At 37.7% G+C, this 22,753-nt stretch overlaps 1 protein-coding gene across 3 annotated transcripts in view; it reads right to left on the reverse strand.

Moving 5' to 3' along the window:
- Positions 1–3,950: 3,950 nt before the first annotated feature.
- The window catches only part of ZNF277 (zinc finger protein 277), a 104,310-nt gene continuing 85,507 nt past the window's right edge, over positions 3,951–22,753 (reverse strand). For all 3 annotated transcript variants that reach the window (XM_082693082.1, XM_082693084.1, XM_082693083.1), the window contains 7 exons: positions 20,881–20,991; positions 18,660–18,792; positions 11,314–11,381; positions 9,606–9,702; positions 7,594–7,636; positions 6,235–6,409; positions 3,951–4,564 (listed from right to left, as the gene is read on the reverse strand). In XM_082693082.1, the coding sequence (XP_082549208.1) occupies positions 4,378–4,564; positions 6,235–6,409; positions 7,594–7,636; positions 9,606–9,702; positions 11,314–11,381; positions 18,660–18,792; positions 20,881–20,991 (814 nt within the window). In that variant the 3' untranslated portion in view covers positions 3,951–4,377. The remainder of the gene's footprint in view (positions 4,565–6,234; positions 6,410–7,593; positions 7,637–9,605; positions 9,703–11,313; positions 11,382–18,659; positions 18,793–20,880; positions 20,992–22,753) is intronic.

Genomic DNA, 22,753 nt, shown 5'->3' on the forward strand with positions numbered 1-22,753 from the left:
CCATTCTGCCTTTGTCAGCAATAGTGCATATGTTCTGGGTCTTGACTTCCCCTCTATGCCTTTCAAGGTGGAACCGCTGGATTTGTCACAGTTTAACTTACCTCCTAGTAAGTTAAAATTCCCCAATAAAGGCCTAGTGTTTCTACAGTCTGATGCCTTTTTTTTCTTTCCTTTTAAATCTTTCTCTTCTTTCTGGCCTAGACATGTACTTACCTGACATTCTGTTCTAGATTTCGTCTAATGGGGTCTTCTGTTTTGAGAGATAAATCACTAGGTCTGCTTGGCCAAAAGCAACGGTTGTTCAAAAACAAACAAACAAACAAAACAAAACAAAAACAAACACAAAACCAAACCAAACAAACAAAAACCTCGGCCAGGGGGGCCTGGGTGGCTCAGTCAGTTGAGATTCTGCCTTTGGCTCAGGACGGAGCCCAGCACTGGGCTCCCTGCTCAGTGGGAAGCGGCTTCTCCCTCTCCCTCTGCCTGCCACTCTGCCTACTTGGGCTATCTCCCTGTCAAAGTAAATAAATAAAATCTTAAAACAATAAAAACAACAACAAAAAAACCTTGGCCACTCTCACCTTTCTGAGTTAGATAACTAGCATGCATTTTCTGATTAGGCTAACAGCCAATCTGGGCTTGGATTCCGTTTATCACTGTCCTTATTAGCTCTCTGTTATGTTTCATGTTTTCTGGTTACCTTTATTTAGTATTAATTTTCAGAATTTCTCAAGCCTGCTCCCTCTGGGCATAGATAGCACTTGTATCTCTATTTACAATTCTAGTGACATCTGGAAACCCGTTCAATGATCCCTTGAATAGTGTACTTTCATCTGATTGATCCTCCCCTTTTGAATTGTCCAACCTTTCAGGGTACACTTTGCATCAGTGTCCCAATTTTTGAGGAGTTGCCAATAGTTCTTGACAAGTAGTCTCTATTTTCTGTGTAGCTCTAAGAGAGTCCTTTGCCAGTAGTGGTCTATATTCTTGCTCCCTCTGAGAGTCAGCACAGTTGGCTGAAATTTTGCTTCTATTCTTGTTTGATTTTTTTGGGACCAAGTTATTATTTCTGAGCTAAAAAAAAAACACCCCAAACCTCCAAAACATCTACACATTTTAAAAATAACCTCTTATATCTTTTCCCTTTTATCTGTCCTTCAATTTCATTTTTCCTTTTATATCCACCTCATCTGTTCTTTAAGATCTCAACTTTATCTCCAAAAAACCTTTCTCCTTCACAAGCTTAATTATTCTTAATTTTGTTCTCATTCTTTCATTGCTCCTGTTTTAAAACTGAAGCATATTCTAGAAACACTCTACACACTTCCTGAACAAATCTGATTCCTAGACACACAAGGTTCTAGGCATAGGACTGTCTTCTTATCTTTGGTTTTAAAACAATTTAACTCAATCGTGTCTTTAACTTAGGCATTTTCCATTATAATGGCTTTTATTTATTTATTTTTTTTGCTTAAAAAAAAAAAGATTTATTTATTTTGGAGGGGGAGGGGGCAGAGGGAGAGTCACTCTCAGGCTGACTCCCCACTGAGGGCAGAGCTGGAAGTGGGGCTCTCATGACCCCAAGATCATGACCTGAGCCAAAAACACACAGGTGCCCCCCCCTTTTAAAAAAGGATTTTATTTATTTATTTGAGACAGAGACAGCAGAGGGAGGGTGAGAGGGAGTAGCGCTCTCCCCACTGGGCAGAAGGCTCAAAGTCAGGACCCTGAGTTCATGACCTGAGCCAAAGGCAGACGCTTAACCAACTGAGCCGTCTAGGAGTCCCTCTGCTTGGTGTTTCATAAGAGATCTGTGCAGAAGTCTGCAAAGTTGGAGGCTTTGAAATCTAAAGCCATGGTCAGAGCCTCTAAAATTTATATCCAGTCACTTTTGGATCACATGGCAGGGGATGACTTTTTTTTTTTTAAGATTTTATTTATTTACTTGACAAAGAGAGAGAGAGAGAGAGAGAGAGAGAGAACACAAGCAGGGGGAGTGGGAGAGGGAGAAGCAGGCTTCCCGCTCAGCAGGGAGCCCATCCAGGGCTCCATACCAGGACCCTGGAATCATGACCTGAGCTGAAGGCAGACGCTTAATGACCGAGCCGCCCAGGTGCCCCTGGGGGATGACTCCTGAGACTCATGACAGGTCACATGACTTCAAGATTAGTCTTTGGGCACTGCCTACAGAGGCTGGTATTAACTGTTGGAAACTACAACTTCAAACTCCAGTACTCTATAGCACACATGCTATGTAAAGAATGTACTGTAAAAGAAGTGACAGCATTAGAAAATCACCACTTTGCAGTCACTAGAAAAAATAATAAGTAACAATTACCAATGAATACTGAGTGAGTTAGATAAAAGATCGATGGGGAACTTTATAATGATGCACTGACTGACAACACCTGAGTGGACTATCAGCTCTAAAATCTCTAAAAACTGGTACTAGGGATATTATGTGCCTGATGTGATACAACAGCAACAGTATTTCTTATAAATAATTTGTGCAAATAAGTTTTTGAACACAAATTTACTGGAACTTAAGTCCACCAGTCAGCAAGAAAAATGGGTGATAGAGGAACATGTTAAATGACACAAAGAGCATCTGATCATCCACATACAGAAAGTGAGATAATGGGCTTAGTTTCTTTAACAAAAAAGTGACATTTTAAGAGGAAGGAGGCACAAACTGTATAGATTATAAGACCCTTAAGAACCATACCAATCAAATGCAATATATAAATCTCACCTAGGACCCAATTTTTAAAAAATATTTTATTGATTTGAGAGAGTATGAGCATGACATGGGGGAGGGGCAGAGGGATAAGGAGCAACAGACTCTCCACTGAGCAGGGAACCTGATTCAGGGCTCGATTTCAAGATCCTGACATCATGACCTGAGCTTTGCGAAGGCAGCCACCCAACCAACTGAGCCACCCAGGTAGGTGCTCCATGGGACCTGATTTAAACAAACCAACTGTTAAGGAGTTTTAGATTACCCAAATGTTAACAACTCACCACATTTACTTTAGCATCCTCTCTCTATATATTCACATTTGTTTTCTGAGAGTAAGTTGCAACCAAAATGCTCTTTTACCTGTAAGTTTAACTGTGTATTATCTAAAGACATGGACATTCTCATAAATAACCACAGTACAATTGTCAAAATCTGGAAATTAACACCAATTAACAGTAGCTACCGATCTTATTAAAAGTGTACTATTTGTCCCACTAGATCTTTTACGGCAAAAGAAAATTTTTGGGGGGTCCAGAATCTAATACAGGATTGCATGTAGTATTATCTTTTTAGTTTCCTTTAATCTAAAAGAATATTTTAGTTTTTGTTTTTCATGACCTTGACTTTTGAAGAATAAAGGCCAGTTATTTGGTTGACTGTCCCTCAACTTGGGTTTAATGTTTCCTTGTTATATTCGTGTTAATGCATTTTTGGAAGGAATCCTCAATCATGTTTTGTCTTCCTCAGTGCATCTAATGAGAAAGCATACAGTATCTGTCCTGTAACTGATAATACTGTAAAAGGACATCTTGAGAAAGCTAGGGAAAATTGAAAACATAGGATATTAATAAGTTAATTTTGTTAGATGTCATAATGGCATTATGTTTATGTTTTTAAAAAATGGTACTGATCTGCTAATGATAGATACATTGTAGAAGACGAGGCTTGATGCCCATTTCTAGGGAGTTTGATTACTCTATGCAGAAAGCAATAATGATAGTCAGATTTATACTTTTCTGAAATTGCTTCCAATCTGTGCGTTCTCCAGGTCTTTGACCATTTTTCCTTTCTTTTACTGGATCCTCTTTTTGGTCACTCTAAATCTTCCCCAGTGTAGTCAAATTCTGTGACTTGTTGGATGAAGAAAGCCTGTGGCGGAGGAAAGTGAAATTACGCTGAAACTAACTTTATAAATAATTTGAACATTTCATTTCTTTGTGATTTACGCGTCTTCTTTATTTAAAAAAGAAAAGAATTTTTTAAAGCAGTCTGTTCACCTAATGTGGGGCTCACACTCATGAACCCCGAGATCAAGAGTCACATGCTCCATCAGCTGAGCCAGCCAGGTGCTCCAAATGTCTTCCTTATTATAAATAATTGAGTCTAATGAAATTAGATCATTTGTAATGATTATATAGTAAAACTTTATAGACAAAAATACAAAAAGTCCTCATTTTATTTTTTGGAAAGTACTTTTTAAAATTTTATTTCACCAAGGAGTAATCCTTTGCTGATGTTCAAATTTAAACTATTCTTCTGTTTAAATTCTTCAAATTTAAACTATTCTATTAATCGTCTCATAAGAGAAAAAACACAAGAAGTTGCATTGTCTTCTAGTTTTTCTGTGGCATTTTCTTCTAGTTTTTCAAACTCTCATGTAGTAGCAACTGATTCAAAATACTGCTTTGTTTCAAAGCATGCAGTTTAGATATATCTTCACTGATGATGGTAATATTTCCATTTTGTTCCTGAGCTGTCAGGTCACTTTCACTGTCAGACAGTGTACACAGTAGAGTGTCGTTTTCATAGGTTGGAAAATAATACCTGAAAACAACCACAGATATAATGAATAACCAAACTATAACTCATCCACAAAAGTTTCTAGGCAGTTGACATTAGTATAATTAGTATAATTCTGCTGGGTTTCCTCGCCAATAATTTCAACGGCATTTTGCAAACATGGTATGGGAGACAACTTCTGAATTACTTTTACTTTGACCTTTACTGGCTGATACCAGTCTTTAGCTGCATCCTTGCTAGCTGCCCATTCAGCCTCTGTTTGATATTCCCACAAGAGCTCACTATCTGAAAAGGCAGCTTACTCCAGTATTGGGCAGCTAGTTGTTAGAGATATTGCCATGAATGAAGCTAAAAATGAACCCCCTTCATTTCTATTCAAAGGTTCCAGTTCTTCCCTAGAAGATTACCAAAACTCAAATATGGCTACTTTTTCATACATGAGTCCTTTAAATACCTGATGAAAACACTGTTTCCTTTGAATGTGTGTGTTTTCTTCCCAACCTAATCACTACTGGTTCCTTCATCCTAGGTGAATAAAAATTAAAACATTTATAGAATTTTATGTCTATTGTTCTGGTTCCTTTTCTGGACACACTTAGGAGTTAGTTCTGGAGTTATCTCTAAAGATTTCAACTTATTTAAGAATTATAGGAACAGGGTCTCAGGCAATCCAGGACCAACTTTGTCTCTCACAAATCGGGACTTTTCTTTCTTGCATTCTTTTTAAAGAAGATATTTATTTATTTATTTATTTATTTGGGAGAGAGAAAGAGACAGAGAGAGCAAGGAGTGTGAGAGGGGTGAGGGATAAAAGGAGAATCTCAGACAGATTCCGTGCTGAGTACAGAGCCTGATGTGGGGGTCAATCTCATGACCCTATGATCATGACCTGAAACCAAGAGTTGGGACGTTTAACTGCATGAACCACCCAGGTGCCCTGAAATCTGGGATTTTCTAGAGGAAAATCTAGAGCTTTGGGGCTAGTATTGGGGGACGGGTGGGGGGGCACTTATTTAACATTTCCTAAGAAGAGAGAAACCTCCAGGCGGCTAGAACCCTACACCCTCTCCAAGGTTTTCCCAGCTGAGGTTGTCCAGACTGCTATGAAAACCAGCCCAGATGGCTGAACTAGCAAAGGATATCTGGGAGTCTGATACCACCTCCATAGTACAGATCAGTGGACCAACTGCTTAACATTTATAAAGTTCTGAGATGCAAAATATATACCAAAAGCCCTAATAGTTGTGTGCTCTTTGACAGAATAATTTTATTTCTAGGAGTTTATCTAAATGAAAAATGAGACAAGTGTGCAACAATGCAGGCATATGGATATTCACTGTATTACTATTTATAAGAGCAAAATACAAGAAATGACTTCAATAGCTAGGAAATTAGGGTATATCTATTGAATGGGATATCTGACAACCATTAAAAATGATGCAATAATCTGTTAACAAAAATATAAAGAAAAAAATCTTCACTTCTATACTTAAATCTTTTTCTTCATACCACAAAAATACTAGAGTTGGTTATACTTATAAAAGGGGATTCCTTTAAAAATAAGGTTTTTTGAAGATTTTTGCTCTTTTTAAAAAACATATCTTTCTCTTTCATTAAGGTCTGGAGAAACTGAATAATGGAACAAATAAGGGATATGGAGCAAAGAAGTAGATGATTGGTTGAGTAGTACTCACTCTGGTTGATCCCACGTCTTTCTTTCAGGAAGCAGTGATGTATGTTTAGCTTCTTCCATATGAGTCCTTAACTCTGCTTTGGATTTGAATTTCACATGGCAGCCATAACATTTACATTGGTGAATTTGTCTCCGGATGAAATTGACCAGTTTTACTTGCTGGTAGAAATTTAATCCTGAAATAAGATAGTTTATACAATCATCAGACAACTGGTCAGGCCTATTTTTGAATTGTTATAATATTTTAAAAGAGCCAATTCTTTTTTTTTTTTTAAAAGGTTTTATTTATTTTTTTGAAAGAGGAAGAGAGAGTGAGTGAGCATGAGCAGGGGGAAGGGCAGATGGACAAGCAGACTTTGTGCTGAGTATGGAGCCTGAAGTGGAGCTCCATCCCAGGACCCTGAGATCATGACCTGAGCCAAAGTCAAATGCTTAACCATCTGTACCACCCAAGTGCCTGAGTCGCTTCTCTGTATTAACCAACCTGAAGAGGCACTACAATTATAAAGAATAATAGATACCAAACAATAACAGCTAATACTTATATAGGGCTTATGTGCTAGCCACTGTTCTAACCAGTTTCCACTCATTAATACATTTAATTCTTGCAGAACTCTACCACATAGGTAGTATTATCATATCCACATTATCTATTAGGAGACTGGCCAAGGTTGCACAGCTAGTGGGTGGTAGAGCCAGCATTTGACATACATACAAGTCTGTAAGAAGAGCAAAGTAAAGTAACACTTTCCAGAGTCTAGGAAAGTAGTCAGTCAGTAAGCTGAGGTGTGGGAAGTGAGAGTTCTACTGCCTTTGATCCATTAACAAGTTAGTAATTTACATCTTCATGCCCCTAATCTTTCCATCATACTTATACTGAAAATTATACAATTGGGTCCATCTGTGACAAATAATCTAGCTACACTGTCAGGCAGTACAGTAGCTGTTTTATATATATTGTCCACTCCCTTCACATTCTGTTGACCTGAGGCATTATGTCACACAGCCAGTAAGTGCTAGAGCGGGACTATGAACCCTAGTCTGACCTCAAAAATCCATGGGCTTTCTTTTAGCCGCTTCCACTTTATTTATAATAGATACTAATCATTAGCTTGTATTTTATTTGAAGGATTCATGTATGTAGGAAAGAAGAAAAACCATATGAAATAAAAAACCATATTTGAGTATTACAGTTCAAAATGGTTGTGAATCACTGCTTCAGGCAGTCCCATTGAGACCATCTGTGGAGAGACACATTTGGCTGTGCATTCTCCAATCACGACTCCTGAACAAGGCATCATTTACAGGAGTGTGTATAAAAACGCAACATCATGGAAAACAACTTCTGAATCAAACTCACCAAGTTCTGACTTTATTTTGAGGAGATCAAACTCGTGAGCATCCTAAAAAAGGAATGAATATCTGTGAGCATATAAATTATTTAATCTTTCAGGCTGAAGTTATAAACAGACGGCTTATTCATAGGAGTTTGAACACTGTTGAAACTCAGTCTCAGTTCATCATGTTCTGCTTTTGAAGTATTCGAAATATAACTGCTTCCCCCAACCACATCCAACTACTTTTTAAAGCACAGTCCAAACAAGTCATGCCAATCAGTTGAAACATTTTAATTATTCACAGTTTGTATCTACAGCTTTCACAATTTACTATGTATGCATTCTGCAATCTGACAAAGTGTCCTCAGTCTGTGGTAAAATGTGGCCCTATTTACTGTATTGTGTGCCTGGACTACAATTATGGATATAGGTCCTCTGCTACACAAGCAGATAGGTAATTTTACAAATCCGCTTTTCATTTTATGCCGTTAAACATACTGTTTAACGGCATAAAATGCAAATTTCTCTTCACTGACATCTTTCCATAAGTTTTATTTCTTTTGATTTTTACAATGCAGTCTTCTTCTGTTCCACTTGTGCAATCGTCCATCTGGGTAAATGTTTGAACTTAAAAGCTTACAGAGAATAAAGAACATCTAACTTCCTATGAAGGCATTCAATGAAACATCAGAGGCTGGATAATTAGGAAATCCATGGTACTTTATGACTGGAAGTGACTGAGCAGAGGGCGAGGACACAGGTCAAGGATGTTGCAAAGGAAATTTCCTATACAAGGTAGGGGTATTAAGACTCCTTTCAATTCAAAGATATTAGGATATTATTAATTAAATTTAAACACTGGAAATTATACACACTATTAGCAACCTGTTTCAGAGAAAACGACTCTCTGCTTTCTTAAGGGTAAATGCTCATGGCCTTTCACATACATTCTATTTTTTTTAAAAATGGAACTAAGAAGAGTGTTTCTGAATGAGAGCAGGGAGAAGGTGGGTGAAACAGGATAATCTGCGTTACTGTTGGCAGAGATGGCTGGGGGAGGGTAGGGAGAGCGAATCAGAATCATCCAGTAATATTTTTTAATTATAATCACTCCTCTACCTTTAAGCTGCAGTACTGTCATGACTCATTAGATGTCCCCCCTCTTCACCCGCACTGTCCAGCTGAGGATCAGAGTTGTTGGGAGTGTGTCATCTCTCAGATATACTGGGGTGAAAAAAGGTTTAGAACTGCCAGCTCAAGCTTCATTATAACATAAAAATGGCATCCAGAAGGGAACACACGAACTGGAAATACCCTCAAATTTCTTCCCTCCAAATTCTTACAACTGCAGGAGCTGCACAATCACATCCTGTACCCTCTGCCTCTACACTGCCCATGCCCCACTGCCCATTTCCCTCAAGGGCTTCAGGAACCCTTTCCTGCTTTCCTTATTCACTAGCACAGGAGGCAGTGGAAAAAGATGCAGAACCGTCCATATCTTGAGTACTGTTACTCATGGTTACAGGGCCCACATTGTAAGCTAGAATTATCTCATAAACATCTCAGAGGTAGGATGGCCTCAGTGGTCTGTGAAATCCCACTCCAACAGTTTGCACAGGTCTTGTGCATTATACTAAATTGCCCTGAGTTCTGGTTCTTCTTGATGGATTGGGCCTGTCTCTTCTGTTTTGCCTATAGCACTTTCTTTTTAATAAAAGATTTATTTATTTATTTGGCCGGGGGTGGGGGGAGGGCGCGAGTGAGCACAGGAGGAGGGGCAGAGGGAGAGAATCTTTCAAGTAGACTCTACGCTGAGGGTGGTGTTGAACTCGGGGCTCGATCTTACAACCCTGAGTTCATGACATGAGCTGAAACCATGAGGTGGATGCTTAGCCAACTGAGCCATCAGGTGCCCCACTTACAGCACTTTTCGGAATAGGATAATGGCAAACTAAACATAAGCTGATAAGACTGCAGTCATGATCAGTGTCCCTGTTAGAACAAAACAAAATTCAAATGAATAAAAGTATCTCACCTCCATGTGGACACATAATTTCTCAATGGTTTCTGCTTGCTTTTCACAAAACAGGCAGACAGCAGAGTCAGGGCGTTCTTCCCAATCAGACCAGTCACTGTGTTAAAAAGAAAACAGCAAATAGAGAGATTCCCCTCATTAAGAGGGTGTACTAAGCAGTCACTTGCTATTACTTCCTCCCCCCTGGGAAACCCTGCCACTCTCTTTCAACTCTGACATTTTTGTAAAGATTGTCACATCATATTATGACTTTTTGATATAGTTTTGAAATTCAAAGCAGCACCATGAAATTAATATAAATAGTGAACAGGTGCTGCTCCATTTTCTTCTATTTGCTTCTCTTCTGAGCAGCTATTTTACTACAGAATCAGATTAATGTCTTTCTGACACAACTAGGTTTAATTCACAAAGGAGGCACATCAGTAGATGCGATGCTCCCTCTCATTAGCCACAACCACTAAGTACACATGCTGTGAGGTGCGATGCTGGGAGTGTGTCTCTGCATGACAAATGGTGTGTTTTAAAAAGGCAAACCATGTATCCTTCATGTGAGAAATACTGATCATTTTAAGTGTTAAATCTGGCGGTAAACAGAGAGGTCAAAAACCACACAGGACCCATGTTACCATTCCTGTCTATTCCCCATCCCCTGACTTATTTTGAAGACACTATCAACTTCTTGTCCTAAGCCTAGAAAACTGAAATCCCAGGAGAGAAATAAGGTCAAGCATCTTTGAAGGAAAAGAGGATGAGTAACAGGGAATCCTTTAAGGTTGAAAAGAACACTTCCCAAGCTTGTAATTCCAAGGAAAGAAGCTGTGAATATTTTAACTAGGTCAATGGGATGTACATGGAACAAGGTTAATTCCGTGACATTCTCTACTCCAATGACAAGCAGCATGGAGAGTTCAAAGTTTGTGTAACTTCAAGATCTGGGCACCAACCAAGTGAGCAAAATACCAGTGGGATGTATCTTTCTCTGCATTATTTTTTACTTGTGTGTTCAATTAACAGCTTTTTAAAAAACTTTTAAAATTTTATTTTTATTTATTTATATATTTATTTTTAAGGATCTTATTTATTTATTTGAGAGAGTGATAGACAGGACAAGCAGGGGTGGGGGGATTGGGGAAGGGAGAGGGAGAAGTACACTTCTTACTGAGCAGGGAGGCATGGGGCTCGATTCTAGGACCCTAGGATCATGACCTGAGCTGAAGGCAGATGCTTAACCAACTGAGCCACTCAAGAGCCCCTAAAGTTGTTTTTTTAAAAAATTAATTTATTTATTTTAAAAGATTTTATTTATTTATTTGAGAGCGAAAGAGGAGGAGGAGGAGCAGAGGGAGAGGGACAAGATGACTCCACACTGAGCAAAGAGCTTGATGTGGGACCCGATTTCATGGCTTTGAGATCAAGACCTGAGCCAAGACCAAGAGTCAGATGTTCAACTATGTCACCCAGTCACCCCTCAATTAACAGTTCTAATGGCAAAAGACTATTTCGCTGGAGTAACAGTTGCTTTAGTGATTTTTATGTCAAAGTTACTTGGAATTCAGGTTTTTGCACTATTACATGGACGGATGATGACAAGGAGAGAAAGTTTTCTTCGTTTCTATTGTCTTCAGAATAATCACTTTAAACCAAACTATAGAATTGTTTTCCTACTCTTAAAACACAGCAATTAATTAGCAGCCATAACAAATCTTACTCTTCCTGATGGTCTAGCAACTCCCGATCATCTTCCAGTTGAACTTCCTCCCACGACTTTCCAAGTTCCTGTTGTGGGAAGAACAGAGAGATTAGGGAAGATGGAGGGAGCAGGAGGAAGAGGAGAAAGGAGAGAGAAAATAGACACAAAATTAAAATAATAAAACCCACTCAAAACCACATACTCACTGGTTTTAAATCAGTATAAGTAGGATTTATTAAAACAGTCATTTCAGTGACAAGGAAGGATGTATCCTAAAATGCTTTTAATAAGTTTTTCTTTTTGGAGAAGCAGTGATATTCTTTCAATCAAATTCCTTTCTCTTAAATGTAAACCAGTTTCTCAACCCTGGATGCACATTCGACTCTTTTGGGGACCTTTTTTAAAAAACCAAAAATATCTCTTGATGGAGCCTGTGAGACACCCACGTAGCTGGACTGTTTCTTCCTGAGGTCCTCTAGAGTCTATTTTTCAAACAGCAGCCACAGTGATCTTTCTAAAGGATACTTCCTTGTTTGTATAAACTCTCCTATGGCTTTTTACCAAACTTAGAACAAAATTCAGAGGACTTATCATGGTGTGAAAGATCTGCGTGTTCTGCCCTGGCTCCTTCTTCGTTACTATGCCCCACGCCTTTTTCTCTGGCTCAATTTGCTCCAGACAGATCAGTGTCTTCACTATCCCTTGAAAGCAACAAGCTCATCTCCATTGGCTACTTCTGGACTTGTTGCATTTTCTGTCTGAACATTGCTCTCCCGCATAACCGTGTGGCTCAGTCGTGGGGGCATCTGCTTAAACGTTGCTGCCTCTTCTGACTCCTCGGTCTAAAACAACACCTATTCTTCCAGTCACTTTTTATTCCCCTATGATATTTTATTATTTTACTTTTTAAAAAGATTTTATTTATTTATTTGACAGACAGAGATCACAAGTAGGCAGAGGGGCAGGGGGAAGCGGGCTCCTGCTGAGCAGAAAACCTGATGCGGGGCTCGATCCCAGGACCCTGGAATCGTGACCTGAGCTGAGGGCAAAGGCTTTAACTCACTGAGGCACCCAGGTCCCCCGATGTTTTATTATTATTATTTTTTAACATCAATCACTTCCTGAAATCAGTTCTGTGTATCTGTATGTTTTCTCATTTGGTATTCGTTTTCTCCACCAGAGTCCATGAGGACATGAACTCCCCAACAAAGCCCATGAGGACATGGACTTTGTTCATTGTTCTATTTTCAGAGCCAGGCATATATGGTAAGTACTAGAAAATACTTTAAAAACTGAATTGTAACTGAAAAAGTCTAAAAATTCAATACCAATTTAGATCCTACCTCAAAAGGTTTTTATAAGGTGACTAAATAAATTAGTTCACATAGAGGCAAATCTCAGAGATATTGCAGGTTTGGTTTCAGACTACCCCTGTAAGGCAAGTTGAATAAATGTTTTGGCTTTCCAGTGCATATAAAAGTTATGTTTACATTATACTGCAGTGTATTATGTGTGCATAATATGTGCATTACGTCTAGAAAAACACTGTATCTACCTTAATTAAGTATTGTGAGCATTACCAAAATGTGACTCAAGAGACATGATGTGAGTGAATGCTGTTGAAAAAAAGGCACAGATATAGTTGCTCAATCCTTCAGGACTGCCATAATCCTTCAATTTGTAAAAATCCATGAAGCACATAAGTGAAATGAAATAAAACTAGTTATCCCTCTATATAAAGTACATGGCAGCAGGCAATAGTAAGTACTCAAATATCTACTTCAATGCCTTTTATCTCTTACAGTCCATGGAGAAGTTGCACCCATGTAGGGCTGGGTCTGGCAAACTTAGCCATAGTTTCAGCAAAACTTTATGGAGTAATGAGCAGGAATGATTTCTTTTGCCCTAACCATTTACCTTTTCTACTCCTGAATCATTTATTTCTCCTTATTTTTTCTTCTTTCTCCATCCAATTTCCCCACTGTGCCATGCAAAAGCAGACAGTGCACTAAAGAAGGATGTAGAACAATAATGGGTACCTTTCCAAGCAGCTAAACTATGGTTACAGTCAAGCCCAACCTGAGCTGTTAAAAATACAGATCTTCTTGTTTGATATTTCTCTTTTGGAAAAAAATAACTAAAATTCACTCTCAGTTTTGAACTTTTTTTCTTTTCTCAAAAAAGGTATTCAATTAACGAAAAACAAAGAACTACAAGGTCCATTATGATTTAGGGGAAAAAGAAAATCTATCATTTGTCAACTTAATGAGAGGTGTTGAGGCTGTCATTATCTATCAGCTAAATGATGCATAAATTCAGACACGCAGAGATTTACCATAATGTCATTAGAGATAGTAATTTGGACTCTATAATGTACTTCCCAGAGTGTCATGAAGTGTCTGAACCTCATTATGGACATCAGGAATGACTTCAACACTGCCAACAGGATCTCTGTTAGTTGGAATTTTTTGTGATAAAATTAAATCTTTCATGGATTACTTGGTCTCTCTGGACTTATACTTAAAGGTCATTGCTGCAGGATATTATTCAAAGAAGGGCCATCTGTGGTATTACCATTTTCAATGATAGGGACAAATGTTGTTTACCAATAAATGTTTTGGCCAAAGAGACATAAAATATCTTTTAGTGTCAAACTTCCAAACCCAAATAATTATTTTGCAACTTTCTGAGTATTCAGTATAACATGGAGGGATTTTCCTAGGCAACAGCACTAACCATTTACCACTTGAGAGGAAAATGGAACTTGGTGTTCATTAGTGTATTAAGAAACAAGTGGTTTGCATGTGACACTGGCCCAGACTTTCCTAGAATGTTCCATCTTGTGTAGTCAAATATATATGATTTATTATAGGAATAAGACCCAAAAAAGAAAAAAAAAAAAGGCACAGACTCTCTAATTAAGATGCTGTGCTTGCTAATGAATCATGTTCGGAAAGCAAAGATTTCAAGAAAAACAAAGTTTGGAAGGCGTATCAGTAAAGATGTTCAGCACACCCCCTCAAACCCTTACATCAGATGGTTTATGATCAATGAGAGAGTGGGCAAGAAAAACAAGACAGAAAAAAGAAATCTCCTTCACCTAGCATCCCCACTGCTCCAATACACATACTTGTACGTACTTACATGAAAAACCCATTATAAACAGAGAAAAAGAAATGCTTTAGTTTTTATTTTTTCGAGTTTTTATTTAAATTCTAGTTAGTGAGAAGTATTTTACATGGTGGGGCACTTGGATGGCGCTTGGTTGGTTAAGTGTCAGCCTTCAGCTCAGGTCATAATCCTAGGGTCCTGGAATGGAACCCTGTGGCAAACCTGCTTCTTCCTCTTCCTCTGCTGTTCCCTGTACCACACCTCCCCCACTTGTGTTCTCCTCTCTCTCAGATAAATAAAATCTTAAAAAAAAAAAAAAAGAGAGAAGTGTTCTAAATGTAAATAATTTCATTAGAAAGAACTACACTAAAACTATAAAAACAGGTTAAGAGCCAGCTTTTGTTACAGCTAGCTTTGTATACCTTCAATAATAAAAAATACAAATAAAAAATGATAAAACCACTGCAAAAATAATTTCCTTTAGGAAAACTTAGGGCTTGAAACATGAATGCCTTAGGACTCGGTAGCTGACGGCTCAGTGATGATGGCAGGGGCATCTGAACGGGAAACTGCCTGTGAAATTGTCCCCTTGACCATCTCCACTATTCACCGAACACTTTTGTTTGTGAGAAAACAGAGAGAATCCATAGTAGGTAATCTAGTCTCTGCATAGTGACTTTTTATGAATTTGCAAGTCTATTATTATTAAAAAACTGATATGAATTATTAAGTATGAAAATTATCTCACCTAAGGAAAAAAAAAAGGAATCTGTCAATTTGGTGAGCTCAGAGGAGAGCCAAAACCACCTCTGTGCCTAAGGTCTCCCACCTTAGATGACGATTAGAGTCCAGGAAATATCCTGGATGCTGCCATCACTGCTGAGTGGAGATTCTGCTCCGAGTGGAGAAGAGGAACTCTGCTGGCACTTATCTGCTACAGGAGAGGTTCAAGCATTAACTTTGTATACCCCATCCCGAGGTGCTGAAATTATATGCTTAAGTGTCTGTCTCTCATATGGCCTCTAAACTGAGTAGTAACTTAAATCAACCACCTTAACTTAAATCAACCACCTTGTCTGTAATATTTTTTTTCCTATTCCACCAATGTCTCGTACTGGAAGGCACTCAAATGTGTGTAGAATGTATGAAGCCAATGGAAGGGCTTCTTGGAGGGAAGAGGACGTGAGAAATGGATACAACAGCTCTTCACTCTTTGGCTCCACATTCATCACTCATGTCAGCCTTGTCCCTCAGAGGAATACACAGTGAGTATCTGGGCAGCATTTTTTCCCCACCTTTTTAAAACTGAAGCAATGTCACTATTCACTGCTTAAGTAAACTTTTAGAAGAATTTATTCTTCATATTATTTTTGTGAAATATGAAGTATTTTCATTAATGGGGTCTAAAAGGAAACAAATGATGCTGAGCAATCTCTGACCCTCATTTTTCTCTAGTTATGCAGTATTTAGTATTTGGAACCGTATTTATATACTCATTCTATATATTATACCTTTTATCAACAACAATACTCAGGACGGTATTAAGGTTGATAGTTCTGGTAAGTCCTTTTCTATGTAGGAACACTTCTACATCTTTAGAGACTTTCTTAGCTTCTTCAATCCTTTTCTTTTTTAAAAAGGATTTTATTTATTTACTTGACAGAGAGAGAGAGAACACAAGCAGGGGGAGAGGGAGAGGGAGAAGCAGGCTTCTCGCTGAGCAGGGAGCCCGATGCAGGGCTCTATCTCAGGACTTCGGGATCACGACCTGAGCCAAAGGCAGACATCCAATGGCTGACCCACCTAAGCGCCCCTCTTCAATCTTTTTCTAAGGTAAGTTTATTTAATTTCCAAAATGCTGAGGCTAATCATAGCACATTTTAGGCTTTGTTTTTTAAATCATTCTTCTTCTTGTGGGTTATTTACTTCCATGGGAAAGCAGACAGGGCTAAGAAGGCTAAGGTTGTGGGTCAGAGCCCTTGATGAGCTTATTAAAGTCAGTTTTACTTTGACCCAGACTCACTTTCTAGTTTAGTACAAAAGAGAGTAGGCAGGAAGGTGGTGAAGAGATCATTACCAATTCATCACCATTACTTGACCAAAACTGAACCAAAAAAGTAAGAGACAGGTACCTCATTTCAACTGAGGAAAAAGTGAAGGAAATTGATATGGAGAGGTTAAGAATCCTGTTCTAACTATGTGACTCTGGGAAAAGATCCATGCTTAGTCTCCAAACCTATAAAAATGGGGATAATGATAAAATCTGTGACACATGAATATGGTTAAGAGTAAATGACTTAATATACATATCCAATACAGTGCCAGGCATATAGCAAGTAGTCAAATGCTGCTAGTTAAAAGAAAAAATTGCTGATATTAATAGTCTCCTAAAATGAATTAGTTTTCATTTTATATACTATTAAAGTCCTTATATTCTCTTGAAACACTCTTCTTAAGCTATGATTCATGCCACATCATATCTGGACACTCAGTGGGCAGTATTATCTAGCCTGTTCATCTAGAGACAGCTGAAATAATTGCAAATAATTTCACTTTTGAAAGACTTACTATTTGATGCCCAGAGAATAGAGCATCGTACTTTTCTGAAATGCCAGCAGAATTTGAGTGAAGCGTCTTTGAAGTCTCCTCTAAAAGGTAAATACCTCCAGCTATATATATAATGTTCTGCTAGTCCTAAACTCTCAAATATTATTTTAAAAGATGCCCACGAGGAAGTACTACTAAATTGCTTCCGTGTAGCTGATATTTCTTAGAGCTAACACTGAGGTCCACTCCCTGTTGGATTGGGCTGGGCCCTGAAGCAGTGTTTGTTCTAGGAATTAATGATTGAGTGATTTCAAGAGAAGACTGAAGGACTCAAAGGCTGGCTTTGCCTTTAGCTAGTTGTAAAACATTTGCAGCAGATCATGGCAACTTCTCAGAGCCAACCTTCAAACACATGTCAAACTTGCTTCTCAAGGGGAATTTTATTTTAACAGTACAAGGATTAGTTAGAACAGACAAAAATTCCAACCCTACAGCAGACCTTTCCAACATATTTCAGGAGATGCTTGTTTCTGTCCAATTGATAAAATGGTTGATTATAAGCAATTATGCCTTCTGTGGCCATGAGTTTGATTTCTAACTCATTCCTAATGAGAGGAAAAAAATAATTGCCACTGCTTAAGAAAAGTGTCAGAAACAACTCTCTTTCTCCTAATACAAGTGGAGAGTTATGTAACCCTTTTCTTTATACCAGTGGATTATTTCACTTGTTATGTACACCCCCAAATTCAGCAGAATAGGGCAGGGCCAGTAGCACTGCCAGTCACTGTGGCAGTCAAAATCCCCACTTCCATTTCTAAATACACCCCCCCACCCCCAGTGATACATGCCTCCTACGGAGTACCTTCTCTTAACGAAAAAAAGCCCATGAAATGGTACTGAGGTTTCTAGGAAGGAAACCTTTCAATGCATTTAAAATCCTTCACATGGTAAGACCATTATCACATTCTATTAGCTGAACAAATCAAAGTCCTCTTGCCTAGGGAAATTACTTGGTTTCTCTAAAACCTCCATCAAAGATAAGCTGGCTAAGGAGGATGGTAAGTTTGGTTTTTTTGTGGGAAAAGGAAGATTTTTTTTTTAATGGGGAGAGAGGAAAGAGTGAAGAGATTTTTTTTCCCCTCTCATTAAGAGAAAATCTTAGTGAGGCTCCATGCCCAGTGTGTGAGCCTGACTTGGGGCTTGATTTCACAATCCTGAGATCATGACCTGAGTGGAAATTAAGAGTTGAACACCCAACAAACTGAGCCCCCAGGCACCCTTACGAAGAGGCTGTTTTTAAAGAGTTATCTAGCACAAGATACCTACCACATGCAGAGGCCAAAAGATGTTTCTTGAGTAGAATACAGAAGTCTCTGGTCTCAAGGTAATAAATACCATAACAAATAAGTAAGAGTATGTAGATACTCAAATACTTTGTTTATTATTACTTTTTTTTTGGTCCAGATCACTGTGAATTCTAGAGACATGACATTTCTACTATATAAACATCTGGCAAATGAAAGACAAAACGAATCAAATTATGCTTTGTAAACTAAACACTATGAAGCTAATCACTGCTTGGAAGTGTCCCTCGATTACATTTTGACCTTTATACTAATTGCTTGTTTAAATATTAGACAGCCCTTAGAAAGATTTTTGTTTGTGGAAATGCAATCAAATTTTAAATTATGAAGAGAAAGCCTTACCAAATAATTGATGACATAAAATCGGTCATATTCTCTGTTCTTAGGATTAATCCTCCGATGCTGTTTTTTCCTCATATGATCTTTAAGTGTATTTTTGTCCCTGAAGGTTTTCTCACAGTACAAGCACTGCAAGCTAAAACAAAAACAAAAACAAAAACAAAACACAAACACTGACAGATTACACATGTCTCCTGGAGAGCCGCTATAAAAGTCCTTTATTTTCAAGTCTTATGATTATTCATTTTAGGTCACAGAATCTTCAAGTGGGATACAACATCCCTGTCAGAACCTCTTTTACTTCATTCATTCAGCTTTGTGGGATGCAGGCTTGGTTTATTTTTTGGTTGGCTACACTGGCCAACTTGGCTATGCAGTCAAACTGTGACAAAGATAGCTAATACCCAAAAGCTACTTTGGTGTCTTCTAATCAAATTTTCTCTTCTAAAAATGAAAATGTAGTTATGTTCTTCAACTAATTACAATGATAACTAGCACTGGTTGCCTCCATTGAGTACAACAAATTAGTCCATGATTTGGCATATTCTCTGAGCTGATTTGCAGGGATTAATACCTAGTTCCAGTACACACTAGCTGTGACACTTGGTCAAGTTACTTGCCTTCTCTATTGACATTCATTTTCTAACTAATAAAACGTCTTTCTCAACCTAGGTCTGACAGTGGATACTGCCTGTAACTTCCCCCTATCAGTCATTAGAGTTCTATTTTTTGGAGTCACACAGATTATGTCTATGCTCCCTTTTACATGAAAATTCTCAAATGAGTGAAATCATTTGTTTTAATTTCGAATTCTTTTGCCATCACTACTAAACACCCTTTGAACCATTTCTTGTGCCAGAGAAATAACTGTATTATTTAACAGCAAATAATTTATGGCATTAAAAAAAGCTCATGCTAATCTTGCTAGAAAGCACATCTGTTATTATTTTATAAATGAAGGATCATTTAGTAAGAGTGAAAGGACTTGCTTTAATGTAGTGTTGATATCAGAATTTGAACTCGGAACTTTTAATATTTCTTTCTTACTTAATGTCATTGCTCTGAATGTTGTGTGCTGAAATTTCATTTGGAAAAAAAAATACAGGGGTACCTCGGTGGCTCAGTTGGTTGGGTGTCTGACCACTGATTTTCACTTGGGTCATGATATTGGTCATGCGATTAAGCCCTGGTTTAGGCTCCACATTTAGTGGGGAGTCTGGGAGTCTGCTTGATTTTCTCTCTCCCTCACCTTCTGTTCCTCCCCCTGCTTAAGCTCTCTCTCTAAAATCCAATAAATAAAAATTTTAAAAACAAACAAACAAAAAAACCCCAAAACTTGGTTTTGAGAGAAAAAATATTGGGTCCTCTCCTAGAGAGAAATGTTGATCAATTTCTGAAAGGCATTTTAGTGACCTAGTGAATTTCCTTTCTTATTTTACAAGTTAAGCTCTAGATACGCACTAGATATCCACAGTCACTAGAGTATGAACTTAGAAAAAGTGGAGTGTTATGATATATAAATGTGAGTAAGTACTAAAAGGTCAAAGAATGGACAGAGTTTATCTCACATAAAGCTGAATAACAGAACATTTTGACAATATATTTACTACATATGTGAAAAATTATACTGAAAAACAAATGAATTACCAGTAAAAAATTAAGAAATGTGGAGATACTAATGAGGAAGGGCACGTATGAAAATTCAAGGCGATTAATAATGTTCTATTTCTTTTTTTAAAAAAAGATTTATTGAGAGAAGAGGAAGAGGACATGTGCGCACACCCATGTGCATGAATGGGGGAGTGGGAGGGGTGGAGGGAGAGAGAATCTCAAGCAGACTTGACCCTGAGACCATGACCTGAGCCAAAATCAAGAGTTGGGATGCTTAACTGACTAAGCCACCCAGGAATCCCTGTTCTATGTCTTAGGCTAGATGGAGAGTATATGCTTCATACCCTATATAGCATATGTTACATGGTATGTACATTGTTTGGTATTTATGATACTTTATTTTTAAAAAACAGTAAAAGACAATATGATCAGAGAAAAAGAAGGCTGTCATGTAAAATGTGAATGCCTCTAACAGGAGAAATGAGAAAATTCCATTTTATTATTCACTTCTATTAATTAATCATAAAAAATTCACAACAGACAATAAAAAAAATTGCCAAGAGTCCAAAATTAAAATAGCTTCAGCTTGTGTTTCATGAAAAAAAATACTTACTTGTCCAGCTTTTTCTGTAAAGTGCATAGAAATTCATTGCAGTTTACAATGTTGTCTGGCAATCCAATGTTGAAAGCATGCTCTCTGGCCATGTGGTTTAAAAGAACAGATCTAGGAAGAAATTTGAGCAATTCATATTATTTACAAATCATCTAGAAACAAATCAGGTTAGGGATATCAATTTTATAATGACAACACTAATCAGAAGTACATGCAAAGGTTAAACACTAAAATATAAATTTGGGCTATGAAAGAGCCATATGTTATAAAGTACTTAAGTACACATATAATCACAATAGTTCTTTACAGTGAGTTAAAGTTCCATTATCTGCCAGTGGACAGGAATATACTCTAAAGATGAATTGGGTTTCTGTCCTTTAAACTAGTACATAAACTGTGGTTTGCCTACTTTTCCAATTCATCATGGGAAGGAGGAAGAGACAACTGCCAAAAGGAAATATGTCCTGCTATGTACATCCTGGGATCACAGACATTTAGTCAGCCCACTATCAGACACAGACCAGGAACCCACAGTAAACACATCTAAGAATATGTAAGGGTTACTATAATCTGAATACACCATGACCAGTCTGTTGCTTATTTATGCTGAAAAGGAAAATTTTAATTTTTCTAAGTTTTACACAGCAAAAATGCCTATGTGTAAAATATATTATCCTACTGGGTCTTTAGCATAACTTTATTTTTATTTAAAATAAATAACTTTATTTTTATTTATTTATTTTTTAAGTTTATTTATTTATTTAAGTAATCTCTACACCTAACATGGGGCTTGAACTCAGGACCGCAAGATCAAGAGTCCCATGCTCCTAGTGCTGAGTCAGCAAGGCACCCTTGTTATCACAATGTTAGTTCATAACATGAAGGTGACAGTTTTGGGGAACTCATTAGTACACAGACCATTAAAAGACTATACACATTGACAATAATACAATTTATCTAGCTTATTTAGACACTTACGGTGGCCCCCAAATCACTATTATTTTAGGGTTATCATTTTTTTCCTTTAGAAAATAAAATAAAGCAACCAACCCTAAAAATGTTTGCTGATTTTTTTAACTATGTAGGAGGCCCATTTATTAATCTCATAGTTAACATACTCTTTTGGCTAACCACTTAGCTATTATCAATAACTATGAATAAAACTAGTAGTTCATAGAGTACTTCATAGTGCCTTTTGGCACAAATTTTTCTCTATGCCAACTGCCCTAGAGAAGAATCCAATCTTCATTAGTGGTGTTTTAAACATCAGCGCTGCAACCAAACCATTTTCTAAATTCAAATTAGTACCCTCTCCTCAATGTTTTTTAAGTAATAATGTCAGTTACTGTGCTAGGCTTTTTTGTTAATACTATAGACTGCCTTCTTTGAAGAGGGCAGAAAATGTTATTTTTCTGATTGTCCACTCTTATGTTGCCACTAAAACTATTCCCAGTTCCTAGAGGTTACAACTTCATGACTTGTATTTAAGTCATGTACATTTGTAAATATCAAATGCTGTATAATGAGAAATCTCTCTCTTTGTCTTTAGTTCCTGGCACGGAGCTTCTAAAACTCTTGGAATTTCTCCTTGATAGGATTATCTTTGTTCTGCTGACAAGGCCGCTCAATCCAAGACCATTAGGTAGCTTCATAATGGGAGTGGGTCAAGGAAAAGACTAACCATGTGATTACAAGGTGGTGCTTTTGAGCCTCCAGAGAGGGGAGTGATCTGGATATTCAATGACTGAAACAATGCTCATATGACGAAGGCTTATTAAAAATTCTGGACATCAAAGCTCAGTGAAGATTCCTGGTTGGTGAATACTCTGATGTGCTGGGTGAGTGATACATCCTGATTCTTTCGCACAGAAGC

This window comes from Mustela nivalis, assembly GCF_964662115.1.
Source record: "Mustela nivalis genome assembly, chromosome: 12".
Taxonomy (NCBI): Eukaryota; Metazoa; Chordata; class Mammalia; order Carnivora; family Mustelidae; genus Mustela; species Mustela nivalis.